This window comes from Acartia tonsa, chromosome 11 (assembly GCF_053477335.1).
Source record: "Acartia tonsa isolate MP-2025a chromosome 11, ASM5347733v1, whole genome shotgun sequence".
NCBI classification, from domain to species: Eukaryota; Metazoa; Arthropoda; class Copepoda; order Calanoida; family Acartiidae; genus Acartia; species Acartia tonsa.
Window position 1 is genome coordinate 25,992,815 of NC_137270.1, and position 22,982 is coordinate 26,015,796.

Here is a 22,982-nt window from a genome sequence, read left to right on the forward strand (position 1 = left end):
TAGATGATCCTATTTACAGCTTTCCTAACTCCTAAATACATTTCTTTTGTACATTTAAAACTGCGATTAAAAAACAAAATTTTAGACAATAGTAATTATAAAATGCATTGTAGATTTATAACATTTTTGCGCACTTAATGGTTGGTTTTTTAGTAATTTCATAATAAAATAAAGAATGTTTTGCCCTAAAGAAAACAGTTTTGCCCTTCATAGATTGACAAAATGTATGCTTTTTGTATTTATGTGTAGAAATATGTTCAATTTGTAAAAATACATTGTTAAAACTATATTTTCTTATAATTTATTTATGTTTAAAATATTTTTATTCTATATATATTGATTCATTAATAAGACTATAAGGACTTGGATTAATATTTAAAATCATATTATCTTTAAAAACTACACAGTGTTATTTGAATTCTGAAGTCCAAATTCGAAAGAATCTTCATCTGTACAAATAGAAAAGTTAGGATCAGCTTCATCATCTTTTATTTCCTTAACTTTCTCAACAGTCTTGCCGTTCTTAAGATCTGTGTTGGGCAGCAGGAATTTGCTTGGAGTTGAAACACTTCTTGTGGGTGTGGATACACTCTGGCAGGATGTTGATACACTTTGACCAGGGGTTGCATTCGTAGACCACATTCCTATACAAAATATTTGTTTTTATAATATAGATTATAATTTATAATGTTTATCAGACTATAATATCTGTCTATATTTCAGTCTATCCGTCTGTCTATCTTTCTGTCTATCCTTCTGGCAATCTTTGTGTATCTGTCTTTTCATATGTCTGTCCAACAGACTGTCCAATTGTCCATCCAACTGGCTATTCATCTATCTATCCGTCTGTCTATCTTTCTGTCTATCCTTCTGGCAATCTTTGTCTATCTCTCTATTCATCTGTCTATCCAAGTGTCTGTCCAATTGTCTGTCCAATTGGCTATCCATCTGTCTTTAATATTGTACCTGACTGTCTATCAAATGGAGTAAGAGGAACAGCAAAGAGCCCCAGTGAATTATTGGCAGGATCATACTATCTGTCCATCTGTCTGTTTATCTATCTATCTGTATCTATGTGTTTATCTATACCTGACTGTAAATCAAATGGAGTGAGAGGAAAAACAAAGAGCCCAGGTGAATCATTAGGTGGATCATATTTGTCTATCCATCGGTCTATCCAACTGTAACTCCATCTGTCTATCTTTGTATATATATCTGTCTATCTATCTTTACCCGACTGTGCATCAAAAGGAGTGAGAGGAACAGCAAAGAGCCCAGGTGAATTATTGGCAGGATCATACTTGTGCAGGGAGCGCAGGCTGGCTATTCTATCACGGCCAGGTAGAGTCAACATGGATTTTACTTGCTTTAGGGTCTGAAAATAAAGGAAACTCTTTATAGTGCCTATAAAGAGGGATAAATCACGAAAGACATCATATTAGAATAATGGACTATTTTAAAAAGACGTCATTGGTTATTATCAGATGGCAAGTGTATATTAACAGCAGGGCTAGCATCAGCTGTTATTATAACCTTAATATAAGATGGTAGGCATCATTAACAGCCGGGCTGGCATTAGCTGTTATTAAAACCTTATCAGATGGTAGGTGTACATCAACAGCAGGGCTAGCATCAGCTGTTATTAACACCTTATTATCAGATGGTAGGTTTACATTAACAGCTGGACTAGCATCAGCTGTTATTAATACCTTATTATTAGATGGTATGTGTACATTAACAGCTGTACTAGCATCAGCTGTTATAAATACCTTATTATCAGATGGTAGGTTTACATTAACAACAGGGCTAGCATCAAATGTTTTAATATAATACCTTATTATCAGATGGTAGGTGTACATCAACAGCAGGGCTAGCATCAGCTGTTATTAATACCTTATTATCAGATGGTAGGTGTACATTAACAGCTGTACTAGCATCAGCTGTTATAAATACCTTATTATCAGATGGTAGGCGACATTAACAGCCGGGCTGACATTAGCTATTATTAAAACCTTATCAGATGGTAGGTTTACATTAACAGCTGGACTACCATCAGCTGTTGTTAATACCTTATTATCAGATGGTAGGTTTACATTAACAGCTGGACTAGCATCAGCTGTTATTATCAGCTGTTATTAATACCTTATTATCAGATGTTAGGTGTACATTAACAGCAGTACTAGCATCAGCTGTTATAAATACCTTAAGCATCAGCAGGGCTAGCATCAAATGTTTATAATACCTTATTATCAGATGGCAGGTTAACATTAACAGCAGGGCTAGCATCAAATGTTTATAATACCTTATTATCAGATGGTAGGTTTACGTTAACAGCAGGGCTAGCTTCAAATGTTTATAATACCTTATTATCAGATGGCAGGTTTACGTTAACAGCAGGGCTAGCATCAAATGTTTATAATACCTTATTATCAGATGGCAGGTTTACATTAACAGCTGGACTAGCATCAGCTGTTATTATCAGCTGTTATTAATACCTTATTATCAGATGTTAGGTGTACATTAACAGCAGTACTAGCATAAGCTGTTTTAAATACCTTAATATCAGATGGTAGGTTTACGTTACCAGCAGGGCTAGCATCAAATGTTTATAATACCTTATTATCAGATAGCAGGTTAACATTAACAGCAGGGCTAGCATCAAATGTTTATAATACCTTATTATCAGATGGTAGGTTTACGTTAACAACAGGGCTAGCATCAAATGTTTATAATACCTTATTATCAGATGGCAGGTTTACGTTAACAGCAGGACTAGCATCAGCTGTTATTTCTAACCTAACTGTTCTCTGCCCAACCTCTACGTCTTCCTACAAGTAGTAAAGAGTTAATTTAAGAGATGCTACGCTTACAGTACTCTTACATAAAAATAACATGTCGTGTGTCTGTCTGTCTGTACCAAAGAATCTCGCTAACAGCTGAATAAATGTAACATGTCGTGTGTCTGTCTTTCTGTATTAAAGAATCTCGATAACAGCTGAACCGATATGGTTCTCTTATACAGTGGAGCATCTCATAGGTCCGGGGAAGGTTTAAAACAATTTTGTGGGAGAGTACCTACATCTTCAAGAGAAATCGCCCCTATAAAAATTTCTCGCTTCCTTTTAGTTCTCCTATAAGCCTCTAGGGGCGAATTCTCTAGTTATTGTAAAAGAGTTGTTTGTTTATTACTTTAGGTCACGTAAAGACAAGGTTATATAATTAGGTAACCACGCAGATATACACCCCACAGGGGTTAGTTATAGGAACCCCGTCGCCCCATTAGTGCCATAGGCATAATAGGCACTATGTGTAAAATTGTTTAAGATATTGTAGGAAAAATATAAAAAATATATATAAAAAAACTTAATAAAATTAATGTAGTTACCTCAACCAGTTGAGTAAAATGAAATCGGCCAATAAATAGCATTCCAATCAGACAACCCTGTTGTTCAAATTAATACTCATTACAATATATTAATAATAGTTATGTATCGCATCGTATTATAGAAAGTTTCCATGGATATTTGAATAAAAAATTATAATATAAACCCAGTTTTGATAGCCCCTAGGGGACGAAGGAACTGGCTAAAAACCAGGTACCAATTTTATGATTTTATTATTTCATTATTCGTGGAAAATTGTGGAAATTCGATGCTATACATGATATTTCAATATGGCTGAGAACCCGTTGTTTAACTGTGGTTAATCATATTTATTTCCAGTTTGTTCTCGGATCAAGTCCATTAAGTGCCACCTTAAGAATAAAAAAATGTACAATCATAGTATTAAAACCATTTTTTTTTGTTATAACGTGACTTCGGCATCTCAGGACTAAAAAAAAATATTTTAATCTTTAAATTGTTCATTTAATATCAATGAAAAGCTGTCTATAATACTATGAGATAAATAACTATTATATTATGTGTGAGTATTACATTCCTGAATAATAATGCTAGCACCAAGAATTGTCAGGTAAACTGGTAATCCCTAAAAAAAACAGAGATTCTTTAAAAAATCAAGGTCAATACTCGCAGGTGAGGCAATATTATTTTTGTGAAAAATCTTCCAAAATCGCATGAAAATCTACAAGAATTAAATATTCTTTTAAGAATCCAAAAATTGAATACAGATTGCACATCTAAATAGTTGAATTGTTATCAGTGAAGCTTCTCTATAAATAGGGCCTCTTATAATTTAACACGTTACAATTGTCCTGGCAATTTAAAACTTGGTTTGATGATTCCTGTAACAATCAAGTACATCACGCTTGGTTTTTTATTAAATGAATAAGTTAGGGTACAATGTTTGGCACTTTCGATATAAGTAAATGATAATAAAAAACCCATAGAATGCGATAATAACTTCAGAAAAATCGAAGAAAATAGTTTTAATACTTAATTAACGTTTTTAAGTTTTTCTTCAAAAAGTTTAGATAAGATGCCTTTAAAAGTCGTCTATGATTTTGTCAGGGATAAAAATGTAACTTTAAAATAAGAATTACAACATATTTTTTCAATTAGTACAAAGTAAAATTTTGAACATTTTATTGATCAGTATATTTTTTAAAATGTGAAGTAGAAACCTGAATATTTTATAATGAAAATTGTGTTATGATTTGATTGTCTGCTAGATTACAAGAAAAAAGATACTGACAGTACTTGTTGGTTCTTTAAAAATAATTAGGTAGATTACTTTCAGAACCCCTCTTTTTGCAACGTTATTTCAATAGAACAGAGCCGTAGTCTTAGTGTACTCAATATCTATACAGCCAACCATTGTTTTAGAATTGTTCAATTTTTTTAACTTCTGATAAAAACAGAATTAATGGTATTTTTGTAAATATTATACCTCCAAGAAATGGCTATACTTCCCAATCATATGTTGTGTGATTAAAATATTCGTTAAAAAAAGTGCTATTCTAGCTTATACTTTACATTTTAATGTGTATGATAATTCAAATAAAAGATAATGAAGATTTATATTATATTTAATTGTTATAATTATAAAGAAAAACCTGGAAACAGTAAAAAACTGACTTTATTTTATTGACGTAGGGAAAATTTTGTCAAATATTTGAATAAAAAAACAATATGAAACAAAATAAATTATTTTTAATATAGTCACAAAAAGGCTTAATGAGTTTAGGAAATATTTCATTCACTAATCATGTCATTTAAACTCTATTAAACAGAATACAGTGTAAAAAGATGTTCTCGTTTTAATTTTAAGTAATTTGAAATGCATTTTAATACCTTTTAATGATTTATTTTTTAAAACATCTTTTTATAAAATGTTATTGATTTTTGAAGTTATATGTTAAAATGTTTTTAAATTTTGTTAACATTTTGTTTTAAATGTAGAAAATTGGTAATTCAAAAAATGATTTTATTAAATTTTCATCACTTAAATTGCATGTTTGATGAAATTTTCAACTGATAATTCAAGAAAAATCGTTTAAGTTTTATTATATTTTACTTTGAAATGTTAAAAAAATATAATTATTGTCAAAAATGTGGAAGTTATACTTTCCTCAAAAAAAGACCTAAAACATGCAAATTAACACGTGTAATGAGATTTTTTTTCTTTCAGGTTTAATTTTAAGTAATTATTGATATTTTTTGTAAAAAGGATTTTATATAAAAAGTTTTAAAACTCGAGTTATGTAGTGGTTCTAAAAAAGGTTGCGAATTTATGCAATTTTCTTGCAAAAAAAATTTTCTAGGATTTTAAAAATAGCAAAGGGTGTTATTAGACGTACTTACAGATACAATTGCAAAGTCATTTTGGCCAAACACTAAAATAAAGTTTTGACATCTGAGGGTCCAACCGTGACATATTAGAAAGCGTAGCAACTCTATAACCCTTACAAGAAAGTCACCAAGTCCATTATAAAAATATTGATTTAGATCTTTTTAACAACAATATCAATATGATTAGTTTATCCTATTAAGCTGATTTTTTCAATTTAAGTTTTTTAACAAGCACCTTTGACGAAAAAGGAAATATCGAATATACCTCACATTTAATATTTAAATTTACACCTAGAACAAGTAGCTCAAAAATTATGAATGGGTATCGGGAAAAAAATTACTATAGAGCAGTGTGATACAATTAAAATTAAACTGGATAAAATAGGGAAATCACGAAACCTTTAAAGTCATGAAACCTTAAATCTAGGAATCGATCTAGTACCGCAATTATAAGACAAACTGGGTATACTCCTTTTCACGACATCCCTCCATATGGAGCGATGATTTTCTATAGCTCCTTCAAGGAGCTATAGCATAGCCTCTCATCATATGGAGCAATGTGAAAGCCCCTTTTAAGGAGCGTTCATATCGCCCCTTATGATAAGAGGCTATGCTATAGCTCCTTCATGGCCTCTTAATAGCTCCTTTAAAGGGGCGTTCATATCGCCTCTTATGATAAGAGGCTATGCTATAGCCCCATGATGGCTCCTTTATAGCCTCTCCATCGCCCCTCCGTAGTCCCTTACCTTAATTTATATAACAACCCACTTGATGGCCCCTACATCGCTCCTCCATCGCCCCTTCTCCAAATTTATATTACATTGTACTTTGATGGCCCCTACATCGCTCCTACATCGCCCCTTCATCGCTCCTACATCGCTCCTTCATCGCTCCTTCATCGCTCCTTCTCCATATTTATATTAAATTGTACTGTGATGGCCCCTACATCGCTCCTACATCGCTCCTTCATCGGTCCTACATCGCTCCTTCTCCAAATTTATATTACATTGCAACTTGATGGCCCCTACATCGCTGCTACATCGCTCCTTCATCGCTCCTACATCGCCCCTCCATCGCTCCTACATTGCTCCTTCTCCAAATTTATATTAAATTGTACTGTGATGGCCCCTACATCGCTCCTACATCGCTCCTTCATCGCTCCTACATCGCCCCTTCATCGCTCCTTCTCCAAATTTATATTACATTGCAACTTGATGGCCCCTACATCGCTGCTACATCGCTCCTTCATCGCTCCTACAATGCCCCTCCATCGCTCCTACATCGCTCCTTCTCCAAATTTATATTAAATTGTACTGTGATGGCCCCTACATCGCTCCTACATTGCTCCTTCATCGCTCCTACATCGCCCCTTCATCGCTCCTTCTCCAAATTTATATTACATTGTACTTTGATGGCCCCTACATCGCCCCTCCATCACTCCTACATCGCCCCTCCATCGCTCCTACATCGCCCCTCCATCGCTTCTTCTCCAAATTTATATTACATTGTACTTTGATGGCCCCTACATCGCCCCTCCATCGCTCCTACATCGCCCCTCCATCGCTCCTACATCGCTCCTTCTCCAAATTTATATTAAATTGTACTGTGATGGCCCCTACATCGCTCCTACATCGTCCCTTCATTGCTCCTTCTCCAAATTTATGTTACATTGCAACTTGATGGCCCCTGCATCACTGCTACATCGCTCCTTCATCGCTCCTACATCGCCCCTTCATCGCTCTTTCTCCAAATTTATATTAAATTGTACTGTGATGGCCCCTACATCGCTCTTACATCGCTCCTTCATTGTCCTACATCGCCCCTACATCGCCCCTTCATCGCTCCTTCTCTAAATTTATATTACATTGCAACTTGATGGCCCCTACATCACTCCTACATCGCTCCTCCATCGCTCCTTCATCGCTCCTACATCGCCCCTTCATCGCTCCTTCTCCAAATTTATATTACATTGCAACTTGATGGCCCCTACATCGCTCCTCCATCGCCCCTTAATAGCCCCTTACCTTAATTTATATAACAAAGCTCCTATATGGCCTCTCTATCGCCCCTTAATAGCCACTTAATTTAATTATATAACATTGCCCCTACATAGCCTCTCCATCGCCCCTTAATAGCCCCTTACCTTAATTTATATAACATAGCCCCTACATAGCCTCTCAATAGCCCCTTAATAGCCTCTTACCTTAATTTATATAACATAGCCCCTATATAGCCTCTCCATCGCCCCTTAATAGCCCCTTACCCTAATCTATATAACATAGCCCCTACAAAGCCTCTCCATCGCCCCTTATAGCCCCTTACCTTAATTATATAACATAGCTCCTACATAGCCTCCCCATCGCCCCTTAATAGCCCCTTACCCGAATTTATATAACATAGCCCCTAAATAGCCTCTCCATCGCCCCTTAATAGCCCCTTACCTTAATTTATATAAAATAGCCCCTACATAGCCTCTCCATTGACCCTTAATAGTCCTTCACCTTAATTTATATTAAATAGCCCCTATATAGCCTCTCCATCGCCCCATAATAGCCTCTTACCTTAATTATGTAACATAGCCCCTACATAGCCTCTCCATCGCCCCTTAATATCCCCTTACCTTAATTATATAACATAGCTCCTACATAGCCTCCCCATCGCCCCTTAATAGCCCCTTACCCGAATTTATATAACATAGCCCCTAAATAGCCTCTCCATCGCCCCTTAATAGCCCCTTACCTTAATTTATACAAAATAGCCCCTACATAGCCTCTCCATTGACCCTTAATAGTCCTTTACCTTAATTTATATAAAATAGCCCCTATATAGCCTCTCCATCGCGCCTTAATAGCCAATTTATATAACATAGCCGCTACATAGCCTCTACATCGCCCCTTAATAGCTCCTTACCTTAATTTATATAACATAGCCTCTCCATCGCCCCTTAATAGCCCTCCATCGCCACTTAAAAGCCCCTTACCTTAACTTATATAACATAGCCTCTACATAGCCTCTCCATCGCCCCTTAATAGCCCCTTATATCCTCCTTCAAAACAGTTATACACCTTCCCAGGATCTATTGGAAGCTACCCTATAAAGGAGAACCATATCGGTTCTGCAGTTAGCGATCTTCTTTGATACATACAGACAATGATCCTGTTACTTTTTATAAGGATTAAAAATAAAATGTCCTAAAGCCATCTCATTACCCATAGGAAGCTTCACTGTAAAGGAGAACCATGTCGGTTTAGTGGTTAGCAAGGTACAGACAGACATACATACAGACAAAGATCCTGTTAATTTATTTTAAGAAATACAGATAAAATTGTTAAAATAGTTATTAACCTCCCCAGGACCTATGAGAAGCTACCCTATTAAGGAGAACGATCTCAGGACCTATAGGAATCTTCACTGTAAAGGAGAACCATATTGGTTCAGCGGTTAGCAAGATCCTTCGGTACAGACAGACATTCATACATACAGACAAAGATTCTGTTAATTTATTTTAAGAAATACAGATAAAATTGTTATAAACCTTTCCAGGCCTAAAACCATCTCAGGACTTAATTTCTGCCGTTGACAACTCGAGTTAAGTTACTATATTATTTTTACAATGTTTAACTTATCTGTTATTATTGGCTGACGAAAAGTTTGGGCAAAAAAAAAGATTTATTCTTCAATGAAATATCTCTCCAGTATAATTTTGGCAAGTGCTAATTTATTAAGAATAAAGTTTGCCACAAATTTACCAAAAAATCTCATTGTCATTTCGCCAGGGAGGATTGGGATAGTTCCCAAAGTGTTATAAGTTGGCTTATCCAAGAGTGCTGTCTAGTCTCCAAAGTTTTATAATACCGTTTTCTTATTCGTTAGATTAACAACCTTGGGGACTTTTTATTGTTTTGTAATTGTTTAGTTGAGTGTCTAAATGTTTCAACCACTAATTCTAAACTAAAGAAGGGGTAATTTTGTGAATCATTAATGGGAATAATTAATATATAAACATACATATATATACAGTGTTTTTTTTTATGAGAACATTTTAGAAAGCAATTTTACCCTACTTATAGTTATCAGAATTTAATGATTAATGGCTTATTCTCTTCGTTTTTTATAACCATTAACAGAAAAGCAAAAAAATATTTCAGTTTTTATTTAAAAAGTACAGTAAATTCAAAATTTCAAAACATGGGTGTCAACATCTAAAATAGTTATTTCTCGCATCGTATTATAAACGGCTTTCCGCGGATAAAGAAAGTACAATTATGAGATTAAAACTAGTTTTTTTAGCCCCGAGGTGCCGTATGGATGAGAACCGGTTCCTATCCACCGGATTCAAATGAATACGAGAAATGGTTTTAGCGCATTTTTCTTATGCTCAAATCTTCTACCCTTTCCAAGTACATTGGGGGGCCAGTATTCCCTCCCTGGTTGAGATATGGCCTTCAAATTTCAAAATGTTCTAGTACATGTCACAAATAGTATCTATATAAATTTTTAGCTCTATATCTCAACTTTGAAGCGTTTTGCAGCCATTCTTGCAAAGGTAGATTATAAGAAAAATGCACTAAAACCATTTTTAGATGTTGACACCTAAGTTTTAAATTTTTTAATTTACTGTACTTTTTGAATAAAAACTGAAATATTTTTTGCTTTTCTATTAAAGGTTATAAAAGAAGAAGAGAATAAGCCATTAATCATTAAATTCTGATAACTATAAGTAAGGTAAAATTGCTTTCAAAAAAGTTCTCATAAAAAAACACACAAATATATGTATATATATCATTTTATCGACAATCGTCTTATCCCTGTAGATCTCTGATTATCAGAGCATTTTTGAAACATTTGCTGCTTATTTTTTGGCTGCCTTTGGCAAAATAATTTTTTTTCATAAAAAATGTATACAAAATTATCGTATTAATTTGGTAAATATATCATTGCACTTGAATTATTTTTAAGTCACTAACGGCTAATCCCATAGATGACCCTAGGAGTACTTTAATGAATAGATGTGGTGGAGAGGGGGGGGGGAAGGTTAAGAATTTAAGGGAAGTGATACCTTCCGGGGGCTGAAAGTGTTGGTCCCCTCCCCAAAATGAAAACTTTTCCTGCGAGTAAAATAAGCTTCAATGTAAAGGAGAAGCATATCGGTTCAGTTGATACTGATAAACATCCTGTTACTTTAATGTAAATATTAGTTTAAGGATAGTCTGTATAATCTCAGGGAGAAAGGAAACATTAGGCAATTTTTACAATAGTCTCCAAAGTTTTAAAATGAAGTTTTCTTATTCGTTGGCTCAAAACTTTGGGGACTTTTGTCATATTTTGGTTGTAGTGTTGCAATTTTGTGTATCGTTATTAGGGATGGATAAAAATTTATCGGCCATTGTCTTATTCCTTTAGATCCTTGGTATAATCAACTGAATAACAGTTCCAACAACAAAAATTAAGATATTGCTTCGCTTTTTATGGACAAATATCCTGTTATTTTATTATAAGGAAAAAAATAAACTATCTTAAAATCATCTCAGGACTCAGCGGTTGGCAAGATCCTACGGTATAGACAGACAGACATACATCATATCGGTTTAGCAGCAAACGAGATCCTTTGCTACAGACAAAAAAAAACTTTGTATATTGACTAGCGGCTACGCCCCCAGCATCTATTGGCTTTGTATTCAAAGGGGAATGAATAAAAGCCTAAAACCTTCCCAGGACTTAAAATAGAATAGCCTAAAACCATCCCTGGACTTAAAATAAAATAGCCTAAAGCCATTACAAGACAAATATTAAGCTTACCTGAAATAGAAAGTCCAATCTGTTTAGTAGTTTTATTGAGATCTTAAGTTTCAGAACAGAAAGCCTTACTAACGTGGACAAACGCAGGATATTTCGGACAAATGTCGGAGTGGACATTATATAAGTAAAACGCAGAAGTGTCTATAATATCTTAAAAATTAGGTTTCAACAACATTTGTTTAGTTATTTCTACACAGGTTAGGTTAGGTTAAGATATAAATATACAAATAAGCCCCCTGCAGGGGTTAGGCATATAAAAAAAACATATTTGACAGTTGTAAACAATGTGAGAAAAAAATATGTTTTAGTTTAATGAAATGTTCTATCTGTTTCAAACCTTTGCCTTTCGATAGAACTTACCTACTTTGGAAAACTGTCAGACTGATTTTAAAATTTCAGTCTGTGAGAAAAGATATTCAAGATTTTTTTTTTGTTTTGAAAGATTTTTATCTTATAAATAAAATAAAAGACACTCCTGCGTTTTACATAAGCAATGTCCACTTCGACGATTGTCCCATTCCTAGGTTTGTCCACTCCAACGTTTGTTTATGTTTTACTACTTTATATAATAGGATAATATGTATTCTTCTTTTATATTTCTCTTTTCTTATTCACTTGCAGCTGCGCTCTTTTTAATGTAAGGAGGCAGAAAAATAGCCTAAACCAATTAGGGGCTTAAATCTGAAAATGAAAAAGCAAAAAACCATCCCATGACCTATGTGAAGCTTACCTTAAATGGAGAATTTAGTCAGTTTATGAAATTTTTAAGCTTCAGACCAAAAAAAATCCTTTTTTGGTTAAAAGAAAAACTTTTCTACAATTAGGGTTAGTCCTTTCGTCATTGCTCTTCTCATTAAGTTAAGCATGTGGTTTTCTCTGCTATTGTTAAAGATAGACTGTTGAGATTTTTAGTGAATATTCCCATGACATATGTATATCCAGTCTATAAATTATTTTGTCTGTCTCTCAATTATGCTTCAAAAGACTTAGGTTTCGTGATAATCTTTGAGTAATAGCATATTCTCTTAAAGTCTGCTCTATAACTTACTTTGTCTGTTTGTCCATTATATGATCCTTATTCAATATTCTATTTAACTAAAAAATTTCATTCTCTTAGTTTATTTTTTTTCTTTATTTCATTATGTTATTATATTATTTGTATTTATTTTATTAATTCATTATATTTTCATTATAATTTTCCTTTTTAAATGCGAAACTTTTCTATAGTAAGGATTGGTTTGTCCATACGTCCAAACGGTTAGACGACATTTTCTTTAATTTAGACATGTTATAAATATCCTATCGATTTCAAACTTTGCAGAATGATTTCTATAACAGTTGGGTACAATACTATATTCATTACTAGAAAGTATGTACGTCCATTTTTTTGTATAATATCATTGTCCCATTCATCTGGGTTTTGGAGTAATGTTTCTTAGGACAACAAGGTTTAGTATTATAATCAAATACTAAAAATAAAATTATGCCCTTTTACTATATTCTATACTTGCAGATTCGCCTCTAGCCTCTAGGGGCTTTGCCCCAAGAGGTGATAAAAATTTTTTTTGGCGAAATTCGTAATAGGACCAAGAAAATCTTCAGCAAAAAAAAAAAATTGGGGGGGGATTTTTTTGTTTTTTGGGGGGTTGGGGGTATCCCACCCCCCAAGAAAATAGCCTAAAACCACCACAGGACCAGTAGGTATATTCCCTGAATAGTAGAATATAATCGGTTCAGTGGTTACCGAGATCTTAAGGGACTGACAGACGGACAGACAGACGGACAGACAGACAGACGGATGGACAGACATCATTCTATTTTGTATTATAGATTTACGCTAATTTTAACAAAATTTATGTTTGACCTACTGATTTTAGAGCTTTGCTTTTGTGAATGTTGTTATCCTTGTTATCTTGCTTTTTTTTCCTTTTTCATAACCTATTATATAAAGTAGAAAAGCTGTAGAAAAGCTAACCGCTGAACCTATATGGTTCTCCTTTACAGTGAAGCTTCTTTTAAGTTCATAGAGGGTTTATAATTATTTCGAGGGAGGGTATCTCCACCCTCCCAGAAAATTCACCCCAAGAAAAATATTACCCCATCCCCTCAAAAAATCTTTTTAACTTTTTAAAAGCAAAGCTTTTCTATATTAAGGATCAGTCCGTACGTCCGTAACGGTTAGCTATTTTCGTTAATTTTGGCATGTGATTCCTGTAGTAGAAAGGTACGATTTAGAAAGTCTATAATCATTATCAGAATATCCGTACGTCCATTTTAAGCATACTAATTATTAACTTACAACAAATTTTTATGTATCAAAATTATCCGATTAATCTGATTTCTGGGATACTGATTCCTAGGACAACAAAATAGAATGTTATAAGCGAATCATATCTATAATCAAGTCCAAAAAATGTGAGTACGTCCTTAAGCATTTTCCTGCATGTAAGCAATTTCTCAATAAATTTACTTACAATTTTGTTTCGAATTTTAAATTTATGTTCTGACTATTCAGTTCTGACACTCTACATTATTAATGTTCATTAAACTTTTTTCTACCGTTTCAGAGCTTTGCTTTTATAAATGTTGTCATCCTTGTCATCCTTTTAAAACTTAAATTTAAAACTGTAGAGGGTCACATTCCTTCCTTACCTTAATGCCCTACCTTCTATAATGAAGGGGCAATACAATTACAGAGGCTGTACAGGAGCCATAAAGGGCCTATGTTATATAAATTAAGGTAAGAGGCTATTAAGGGGTGATGGAGAGGCTATGTAGGGGCTATGTTATATAATTAAGGTAAGGGGCTATTAAGGGGCGATGGAGATGCTTTGTAGGGCCTATGTTATATAAATTAAGGTAAGAGGCTATTAAGGGGCGATGGAGAGGCTATGTAGGAGCTATGTTATATAAATTAGGGTAAGGGGCTATTTAGGGGCGATGGAGAGGCTATGTAGGGGCTATGTTATATATATTAAGGTAAGGATTATATAAATTAAGGTAAGAGGCTATTAAGGGGCGATGGAGAGGCTATGCTATATAAATTAAGGTAAGGGGCTATTAAGGGGCGATGGAGAGGCTATGTAGGGTAGGGTGGGTCGATTTTGGACATTTTTTTTCTAAGGCCAAAGCGGGGATCTGCACTCAATTTATATAGATATAATACACCTCTGGATGATTTAAAATTTATCCTAAGTCTTAAAACCGCTGACGACTAGACATTCAATTGTATAGCTATTTGTAAATGGGAGTCAAAAATTTATTGAATCAGAACTATGGCTTCATGGTGCTCCCTGGAAATGCCTTGAGGAGCTGAGTCAGGAACTTTTGTCCGTTTCAAAAAATCTCGTTCCTAGCCTGAGAAAATCTAAAAAACCTCTACAAATTGGACAATTCTCAATAAACCTTAAAATTTTTTGGATTTCTAAGGCTAGGAACGAGATATTTTGAAACGGACAAAAGTTCCTGATTCAGCTCCTCAAGGCCTTTCCAGGGAGCACCATGAAGCCATAGTTCTGATTCAAAAACATTTTTGAATGTCGTCTTTGCATACTAATAAGTAATGAATTATATTTTTAAGTGGTCGTGTTCTAAAACTCAATTTTTTAAAATTCTTTTTCGGTCAGAAATGTTTTTAAGGTTAATTTTATCTGTTGCATATCCCCGCTTTGTCTAATTCCGATATGAACCCACCCTAATGTAGGGCTATGTTATATAAATTAAGGTAAGGGGCTATTAAGGGGCGATGGAGAGGCTATGTAGAGGCTATGTTATATAAATTAAGGTAAGGGGCTATTAAGGGGCGATGGAGAGGCTATGTAGGGGCTATGTTATATAAATTAAGGTAAGGAGCTATTAAGGGGCGATGGAGAGGCTATGTAGGGGCTATGTTATATAAATTAAGGTAATGGGCTTTTAAGGGGCGATAAAGAGGCTATGTATGGGCTATGTTATATAAATTAAGGTAAGGGACTATTAAGGGGCGATGGAGAGGCTATGTAGGAGCTTTGTTATATAAATAAAGGTAAGGGGCTATTAGGGGCGATGGAGAGGCTATGTAGGGGCTTTGTTATATAAATTAAGGTAAGGGGCTATTAAGGGGCGATGGAGAGGCTATGTAGGGGCTATGTTATATAAATTAAGGTAAGGAGCTATTAAGGGGCGATGGAGAGGCTATGTAGGGGCTTTTTTATATAAATTAAGGTAAGGGGCTATTAAGGGGCGATGGGGCGATGGAGGAGCGATGGAGGAGAGATGTAGGGGCCATCAAAGTACAATGTAATATAAATTTGTGGAAGGAGCGATGAAGGGGCGATGTAGGAGCGATGGAGGAGCGATGTAGCAGCGATGTAGGGGCCATCAAGTTGCAATGTTATATAAATTTGGAGAAGGAGCGATGAAGGGGCGATGGAGGAGCGATGTAGGAGCGATGTAGGAGCGATGTAGAAGCGATGAAGGGACCATCAAGTTGCAATGTAATATAAATTTGGAGAAGGAGCGATGAAGGGGCGATGGAGGAGTGATGTAGGAGCGATGTAGGAGCGATGTAGGAGCGATGTAGGGGCCATCAAGTTGCAATGTAATATAAATTTGGAGAAGGAGCGATGAAGGGGCGATGTAGGAGCGATGAAGGAGCGATGTAGGAGCGATGTAGGGGCCATCACAGTACAATTTAATATAAATTTGAAGAAGGAGCGATGAAGGAGCGATGTAGGAGCAATGAAGGAGCGATGTAGCAGCGATGTAGGGGCCATCAAGTTGCAATGTAATATAAATTTGGAGAAGGAGCTATGATGGGGCGATGTAGGAGCGATGTAGGAGCGATGAAGGAGCGATGTAGGAGCGATGTAGGGGCCATCAAAGTACAATGTAATATAAATTTGAAGAAGGAGCGATGAAGGGGCGATGTAGGAGCGATGGAGGGGCGATGTAGGAGCGATGGAGGGGCGATGTAGGGGCCATCAAAGTACAATGTAATATAAATTTGAAGAAGGAGCGATGAAGGGGCGATGTAGGAGCGATGGAGGGGCGATATAGGGGCCATCAAAGTACAATGTAATATAAATTCGGAGAAGGAGCAATGGAGGAGCGATGAAGGGGCGATGTAGGGGCGATGTAGGAGCGATGTAGGGGCCATCAAGGGACTAAGATATATATAATAGTGAAGGGGCCATAAAGAGGCGATATTTAATAATAGCCCCTTGGGATAAGAGGACATATCATCTCCTCTTTAGAAGGGGCGATAAAGGAGCGATAAAGGATCATTTAATCGCCTCTTAGGGCAAGGGGCTATTAAATTGCTCCTTTCAAGGAGTCATAACATTGCCTCTTGTTATATGGGGCTATTAAATCGCCCCTTTCAAGGAGCCATTACATCGCCCCATGTCATAAGAGGCGATCAATTAAAATCATCGCTCCATATGGAGGGATGTCGTGAAAAGGAGTATACCCGACAAACTTAATGGAAATGTGTAGAATATGAGCATATTCAATCCCTGATAATTTCAGCCGGCAATCCTGGAATAGGATTAGAGAAAATCACGAAAATCAAAAAATCTAGGAATCGATCGAGCACCCATATTAATAGACAAATCTTAATAAGACTTGGTGAAAATATGTAGAATGTATAATTAATATATCCCTGAAAAGTTCAGCCCTCTATCTTGAAAAGGAATTGAGAAAATCGTGAAAACTTAAAAATCTAGGAATCGATCTAGCACCCCAAATAACAGACAGATGGACAAAACAATGTATAGATTAGATGGGCATATGTCATAGGAATCTTCCCTAACATTTTCGGCTGTCTATCATGAGTAAGAGCCGAGAAAATCACGTTTCTCCCAAATCATTGATTACGGACAGACGGATGGACGGACGGACATTCGGAATTATAGAGTAGGTTCGCTGCTAGAAACCAATGTACCTGAACCAAAACTGTAGGTACAGAACCAGTAATCATAAACTCTATGCGTTCTCTTAATATACCAATGACCACTGAAACGAAAAAAATAGGATCATGAAATTTATGAATTTATGGGGTAGATAGCCTAAAACGATCTCGATAACAATAGGGTATTTTGTGTTTGAATTGTATAAATAGTTGTGACAGACGAAAAAAATAAAGAAATAGGAAAAACATTTCTAGAAAGTTACATGTAGGAAATCATTTTTTTGTACCGTAGCTGTTTTATAATTAACTTTGTCTTTACGTCCTTCTGTCAATCCGTAACACTGTTGGGGAATGTGATTTTTGTGAAGATTTCATGTTCCGATGAACATTTAGTAAATGATTTACTTGTTCCGTCGGTGTTTTTCATTCTAATTGTATTTTATAAAACAAATTTCTTCACATGCAAAGATTATTACACAGCATATAATAAGTGTATAAAAATAGTAGACAAAAGGAAAAAGATGAGATAACAAGGATTACAACATCTATAAACGTAAAGCTCAACAATCAGGACAATAGAACAATTGAATATCAATGTTAGTACTTGTTGATGGTCGGAATTATATAATCTATGTGTGCATTGTGCTCAATTGTCCCAGGAATCGCCATTTAAAGAAATACGTCTACCAATTAGGTGAGAGAAAAAATCTGAAAACTCAACAAATCAATATTGAGCGAGTTTTTGTCAACAATATACCAAATTGTTATGAGAATCCCCAGGCAATTTTTTTTAAAATAATCGATAGACCTTACTTTAACGATCATGGCTATCCGTTAGGGACGTACAGCTGGAAAACTCTAAAGATAGAAAAGCTACGCTTTTTCATAATGTCTATACAGAGTAGGTACTATTAGTATTATATAAATATCTACACATATAAGACATACAAATCTGTAAAAGCTTTTTTTTCTGTGTGTGTGTGTGTACTTCATATGTGACAAATATAAATAAACATTCTAAAGTGACTTCCTTCTTAACTTTTAAACTAAGTGTAAAATCAGACAGAGAGGGAGGGGGCGTTGGGCTGTTTAAACCACTAGTCCCCAAAGTTTTAAAACAATGTTTTCTAAATCTTTTGCTTCACAACTTTGGGGACTTTAATTAAATTTTGCTTGATTGGCTCTTTACATTGAGTGGTAAAACGTTTCAAACTTTAATTATAATCTAATCTAATTTTGTGAATCATCAATGTGATGTGCATCAATTTATTAGCCAGTGTCTTATCCCTTTAGATACCTGGTAATCAGGGATAGGACAATGGCTGATAAAATAATCCTCCTACATACACCCTCATACACGTCAAAGGTGGGGGTTAAAAAAGAAACTTTTATAACCATCATTTTACCACCATAAAAATTTTAAAAATACTTTAGATTGCTCCCCCTCAAGCTTTTGAAACCAACAATTTGAACCACCTCAAAATACGGAGGTTTTGACGTCTTTGTAGAATTCTGCCTTTGGTACCTTATACCTATAATGAAAATGAGAAAGGAATATATTTATATATTTTTCACTGTCCTCTTCCTCCCTGAAGGGTATTTAAAATGTAAAGGTTGTAACCAGGGATTTAAAGGGATAAGACAATGGACGATAAATTAATAGACACTGAATTATACTTTTTGTAGATTACAATAGGTGGTTGACACGTTTGAACACTCAACTTAATGACTTAAACAATAAATTTTTATTAAAGTCCCCAAAGTTGTTAATCCTACGAATAAGAAAAAGTTATAATAAAACTTTGGGGACTAGTGTAAAAAACAGCCCAATGTCCCCTCCCTATCTGGGTTGTAATACAAAGGTGTTAAATAAACAAAAGCAAGGATAATTATGTCTATTTAAGTAGCATAACAATAACATAATTTTTTGAGTTGAGTATGTACATTATTAAAAGCGAAGCTTTTCTATAATTAGGGTAGGTCCGTACGTCCATCCGTCCGTTACAGTTAGATCTCTTTGTTAATTTAAACAGGTAAGAATTGTCCTATCGATTTCAAACTTTAAGGTAAGACTTTACTTTACTTTTTTGACAAAAAATTTTTGTATGTTAAAATTATCCTATTCATCTGATTCTTTGAATACTGATTCCTATTACAACAAGCTACAATGTGATAAGCGAAGCATCTCTATAATCAAGTCCTAAGAACGTCAGTATGTCCTTAATCAGTATCATGTATTTAATCAGTTTTGCAACAAATTTACTTACAATTTTGTACATATAAAGTCATCCATTAATATTCAGTCTATTCTTTTCTGACACTCTTCAAGTGTTATTGTTCGTTTGACCTTCCATTTCAGAGCATCGCTTTTATGGATATTGTCATCCTTGTTTTTTTTTTAATTTGGGGCAATTTTGAGCAATCTCAATAAAACCGTTTTGTTAAGATAGTTCATTTGATTTTTAATAAGTAGTGTTTATATATTTTTTAATTCTGTTAATAAAAAAGAAAGTTAACTGATTTTCGAAAATTCAAGGTATAATCCTATAATTATATAGTAGTAGTACTATTAAAAATCTGATAGATTGTTAAATCCTCTAAGTAATGCTGGCAATCTGCGGTACTTTTACAAAACTTTTCATATTCTAATCAGATTGTCTTATCATTTTAAACTTATTCGGATTCTGGTTTTGTTAAAATTGGGGATCTTTCTGATAAGGATACGGGGGTCTAGGTCTATCCAGGACCTAAACTAGTTAATCTAGGGCACAAAAAATGTTGCTTTACCGTTTTAGATCTCTTAGGTAACCTTACCCATCCAATTGATTTAGTAAATAAGATCATATCTTTTAAGGTTAGTGGAAAAGGGGTGTTTAACCCCCTCAAATCTTCAAATACCCCCTTTTTAACCCCATCAATTTTTTTATATACATGAAATTAACCCCCGCAAACCCTTGAAACCCCTTATTTACCCCCTTAAGAAATAAAAGCTTGGACGTCCACGAAAAAGGTACTTACATATGAGAATAAATGTGACCATAACAGCAATAGAAAGAACCGTCACTTGAACTCTATTTGACAGCACCTTAAAAATGAAAATTTTGTTAAATTCTAGGGGGTAATTTGATTTCCCCCATAACGCATGGGGACCAGTACAACGAATAAATCTTTTCTATGCTTATTTTATGTTCAGCAAGGGTTAAAAGAGTTAAGAAAATGTTTTTAAATTAAAAATAAGAAGAAGCTTTCTTTCTAAATAGCGCACCTACTCTACAGCTAGGAAAAATCCTCCAGCAATACGTTCGTCTGTCTAACTAAAAAGATCTAAACAGCATAAAGCATTGATTACTAAAACATATACCAGTTTTTTTTGTTTTTTTTTTACATGTTTGCAAACATTTTTTACCATGTAACATATTCTTGTTAAATCGTTAATAACTGCATTAGCTTGATAATGCTGTGCCTTTTAGAGAAATCTTACATTTTTAAGGCCTATAAATAAAAAAAAAATTAAGAAAATGATAAAAGTTACCATTTCTGATCTAAACTGGCATCTACTGGCAACCAGGAAAATAGCAGAGGACGTTATACAGAGGCCAGAATGTATGAGAGCAACCATAAGACTTGCCATTACCAGGACATTGTTGTCTTGCACAGGAGACTCTACAGGACTAGTACTCTATAATATAAAGAATGTATTAGAGCAACCATTAGACTAGTCATTACCAGAACAGTGTTGTCTTGCACTGGAGACTCTACAGGACTAGTTCTCTATAATATACAGAATGTATTAGAGCAACAATTAGACTGGTCAATACCAGAACATTGTTGTTTTGTACAGGTGACTCTACAGGACTAGTACTCTATAATATACAGAATATATGAGAGCAACAATTAGAATGGTCATTACCAGGACATTGTATCCAAAGAACTTGATAGAATGCTACCCAAGTGCTTATTTATTAATTTATTTATTTTGAATTTTAATTAGCAATGATACTTTCAAATAAAATTTTTAGTCATTATTAAAAGTGCAAATAATACAACCTAAAATCTGTCTGAGGGAAACCCAACAATAGCTTTCTAAAAATTCAAATTACCAAAGTAAAAGATAAAAAAATTTTGGGAGAAAAAAAACATCATAACGTGATTTTAACAAAAGCCATTAATATATAGGTTTATAAAAAGTTCAATGTTTACTTTAGACTAGCTACCTGAACTTTATTCTATACTTTATATACACACACACACACACAGCTATTTCATTAGCGTTGATAACGAACTAATGCACCATCCATAATTGTTTTTTTAAGATAATTGGTTTTAAAGAAGATAAGGCACAATGTTACATATTAAGCAAATCCAGGTTTCTAAAGAGATAAGACAATGGCAGATGAATTGATGTACATTCCCAATGATAATACACAAAATTATCCCTTCTCTAGATTACATTTAGTTCTTGAAACGTTTGGACACTCGTCTTAACGAACCAATCAAATTAAAATAACCCCAAAGTTATTAGGCCAAAGAATAAGAAAACATTATCACAAAATTTTGGGGACTAGTGTAATACACAACCTAATGTCCCTCCCTCCCTGATAGTTACCTGTGGATCAATGTTAAAATTAGAGCCCCCAGCCACAGACACAAGAAGCTTCTCTTTATTGGACAGAACCAGGGCAAACACGATGCTAGACGCGAAGCCTTAAAATAATTCACAAACTACTGTATAATGTATATAATGTTACATGGATGTTAGATATTCATGTTCTCTTTTAAAGTGAAACTCGTAGCTGGGTAAAATAACAATTCTTCCCATCTAACCTCTATACCTGAGCCCCTCCTCGCCTACTGGATAATCGAACTTACCAATAAATGAAAAACATGATAGTAACGTAAATTGAAGATAATTTTTTCCATATCATAGTATGTGTCGTCCTCTTTGCAAATCACGTCAACCAAAATACTTAAATATTCGCCAGATATGTAGAATATCTTTCAAAGTAATAATTATTTATCGCATCATATTATAGACAGGTTTTCGCGGATATAGAAATGAGAAATTATCTATAAGATCAAAACCCTCCAAAAAATGGTATTAATTTTATGATTTTTATTTAATATTCGTGGAAAATTGTCTGTAAATCCACTGGTTATTGATCAGTTTCATACGCCTTACTGGAAAACTATTTTACCTGTCATCATAAGAAATGCATGAGATATTATTTGAAATCTGATGATATAAATAGGATTCAGCCCTTTGATCTTGCTTCGTATCACTGACATGTCAAACAACATTTTGTCTGAAAATGATTAAAATCAGCTTATACCAACAATGAAATAAATTCGGAAAAAATCACAAAACCTACACGCGTTTTTCAGCTTTCGTTGGGGGGGTGGGGGGGGGGGCAACACATCGTAAAATTGACGACCTCTCCATTTGCCCCCCAAATATTATTTTAGATTAATTTTGCTTGTTGATTATACCTTATTCCTGGATTAAATTATGCCATCAAATTCAAATAGCAGCTACATAATATGGA

The 22,982-nt window shown here is 34.5% G+C and overlaps 1 protein-coding gene across 1 annotated transcript; it reads right to left on the reverse strand.

Annotated features, from left to right (window-relative positions):
• Nucleotides 1-271: 271 nt before the first annotated feature.
• LOC145331881 (uncharacterized) lies at nt 272-22,753 on the reverse strand. Its single transcript, XM_080176755.1, has 10 exons — nt 22,635-22,753; nt 22,046-22,143; nt 20,972-21,118; nt 20,458-20,524; nt 17,473-17,543; nt 3,939-3,987; nt 3,386-3,441; nt 2,736-2,828; nt 1,234-1,375; nt 272-644 (listed from the first exon to the last, which is right to left on the reverse strand). Exons 1-10 carry the CDS (start codon nt 22,735-22,737, stop codon nt 400-402), a joined length of 1,071 nt encoding a protein of 356 aa, XP_080032881.1. The 5' UTR covers nt 22,738-22,753; the 3' UTR covers nt 272-399.
• Between the last annotated feature and the right edge of the window lie 229 nt (nt 22,754-22,982).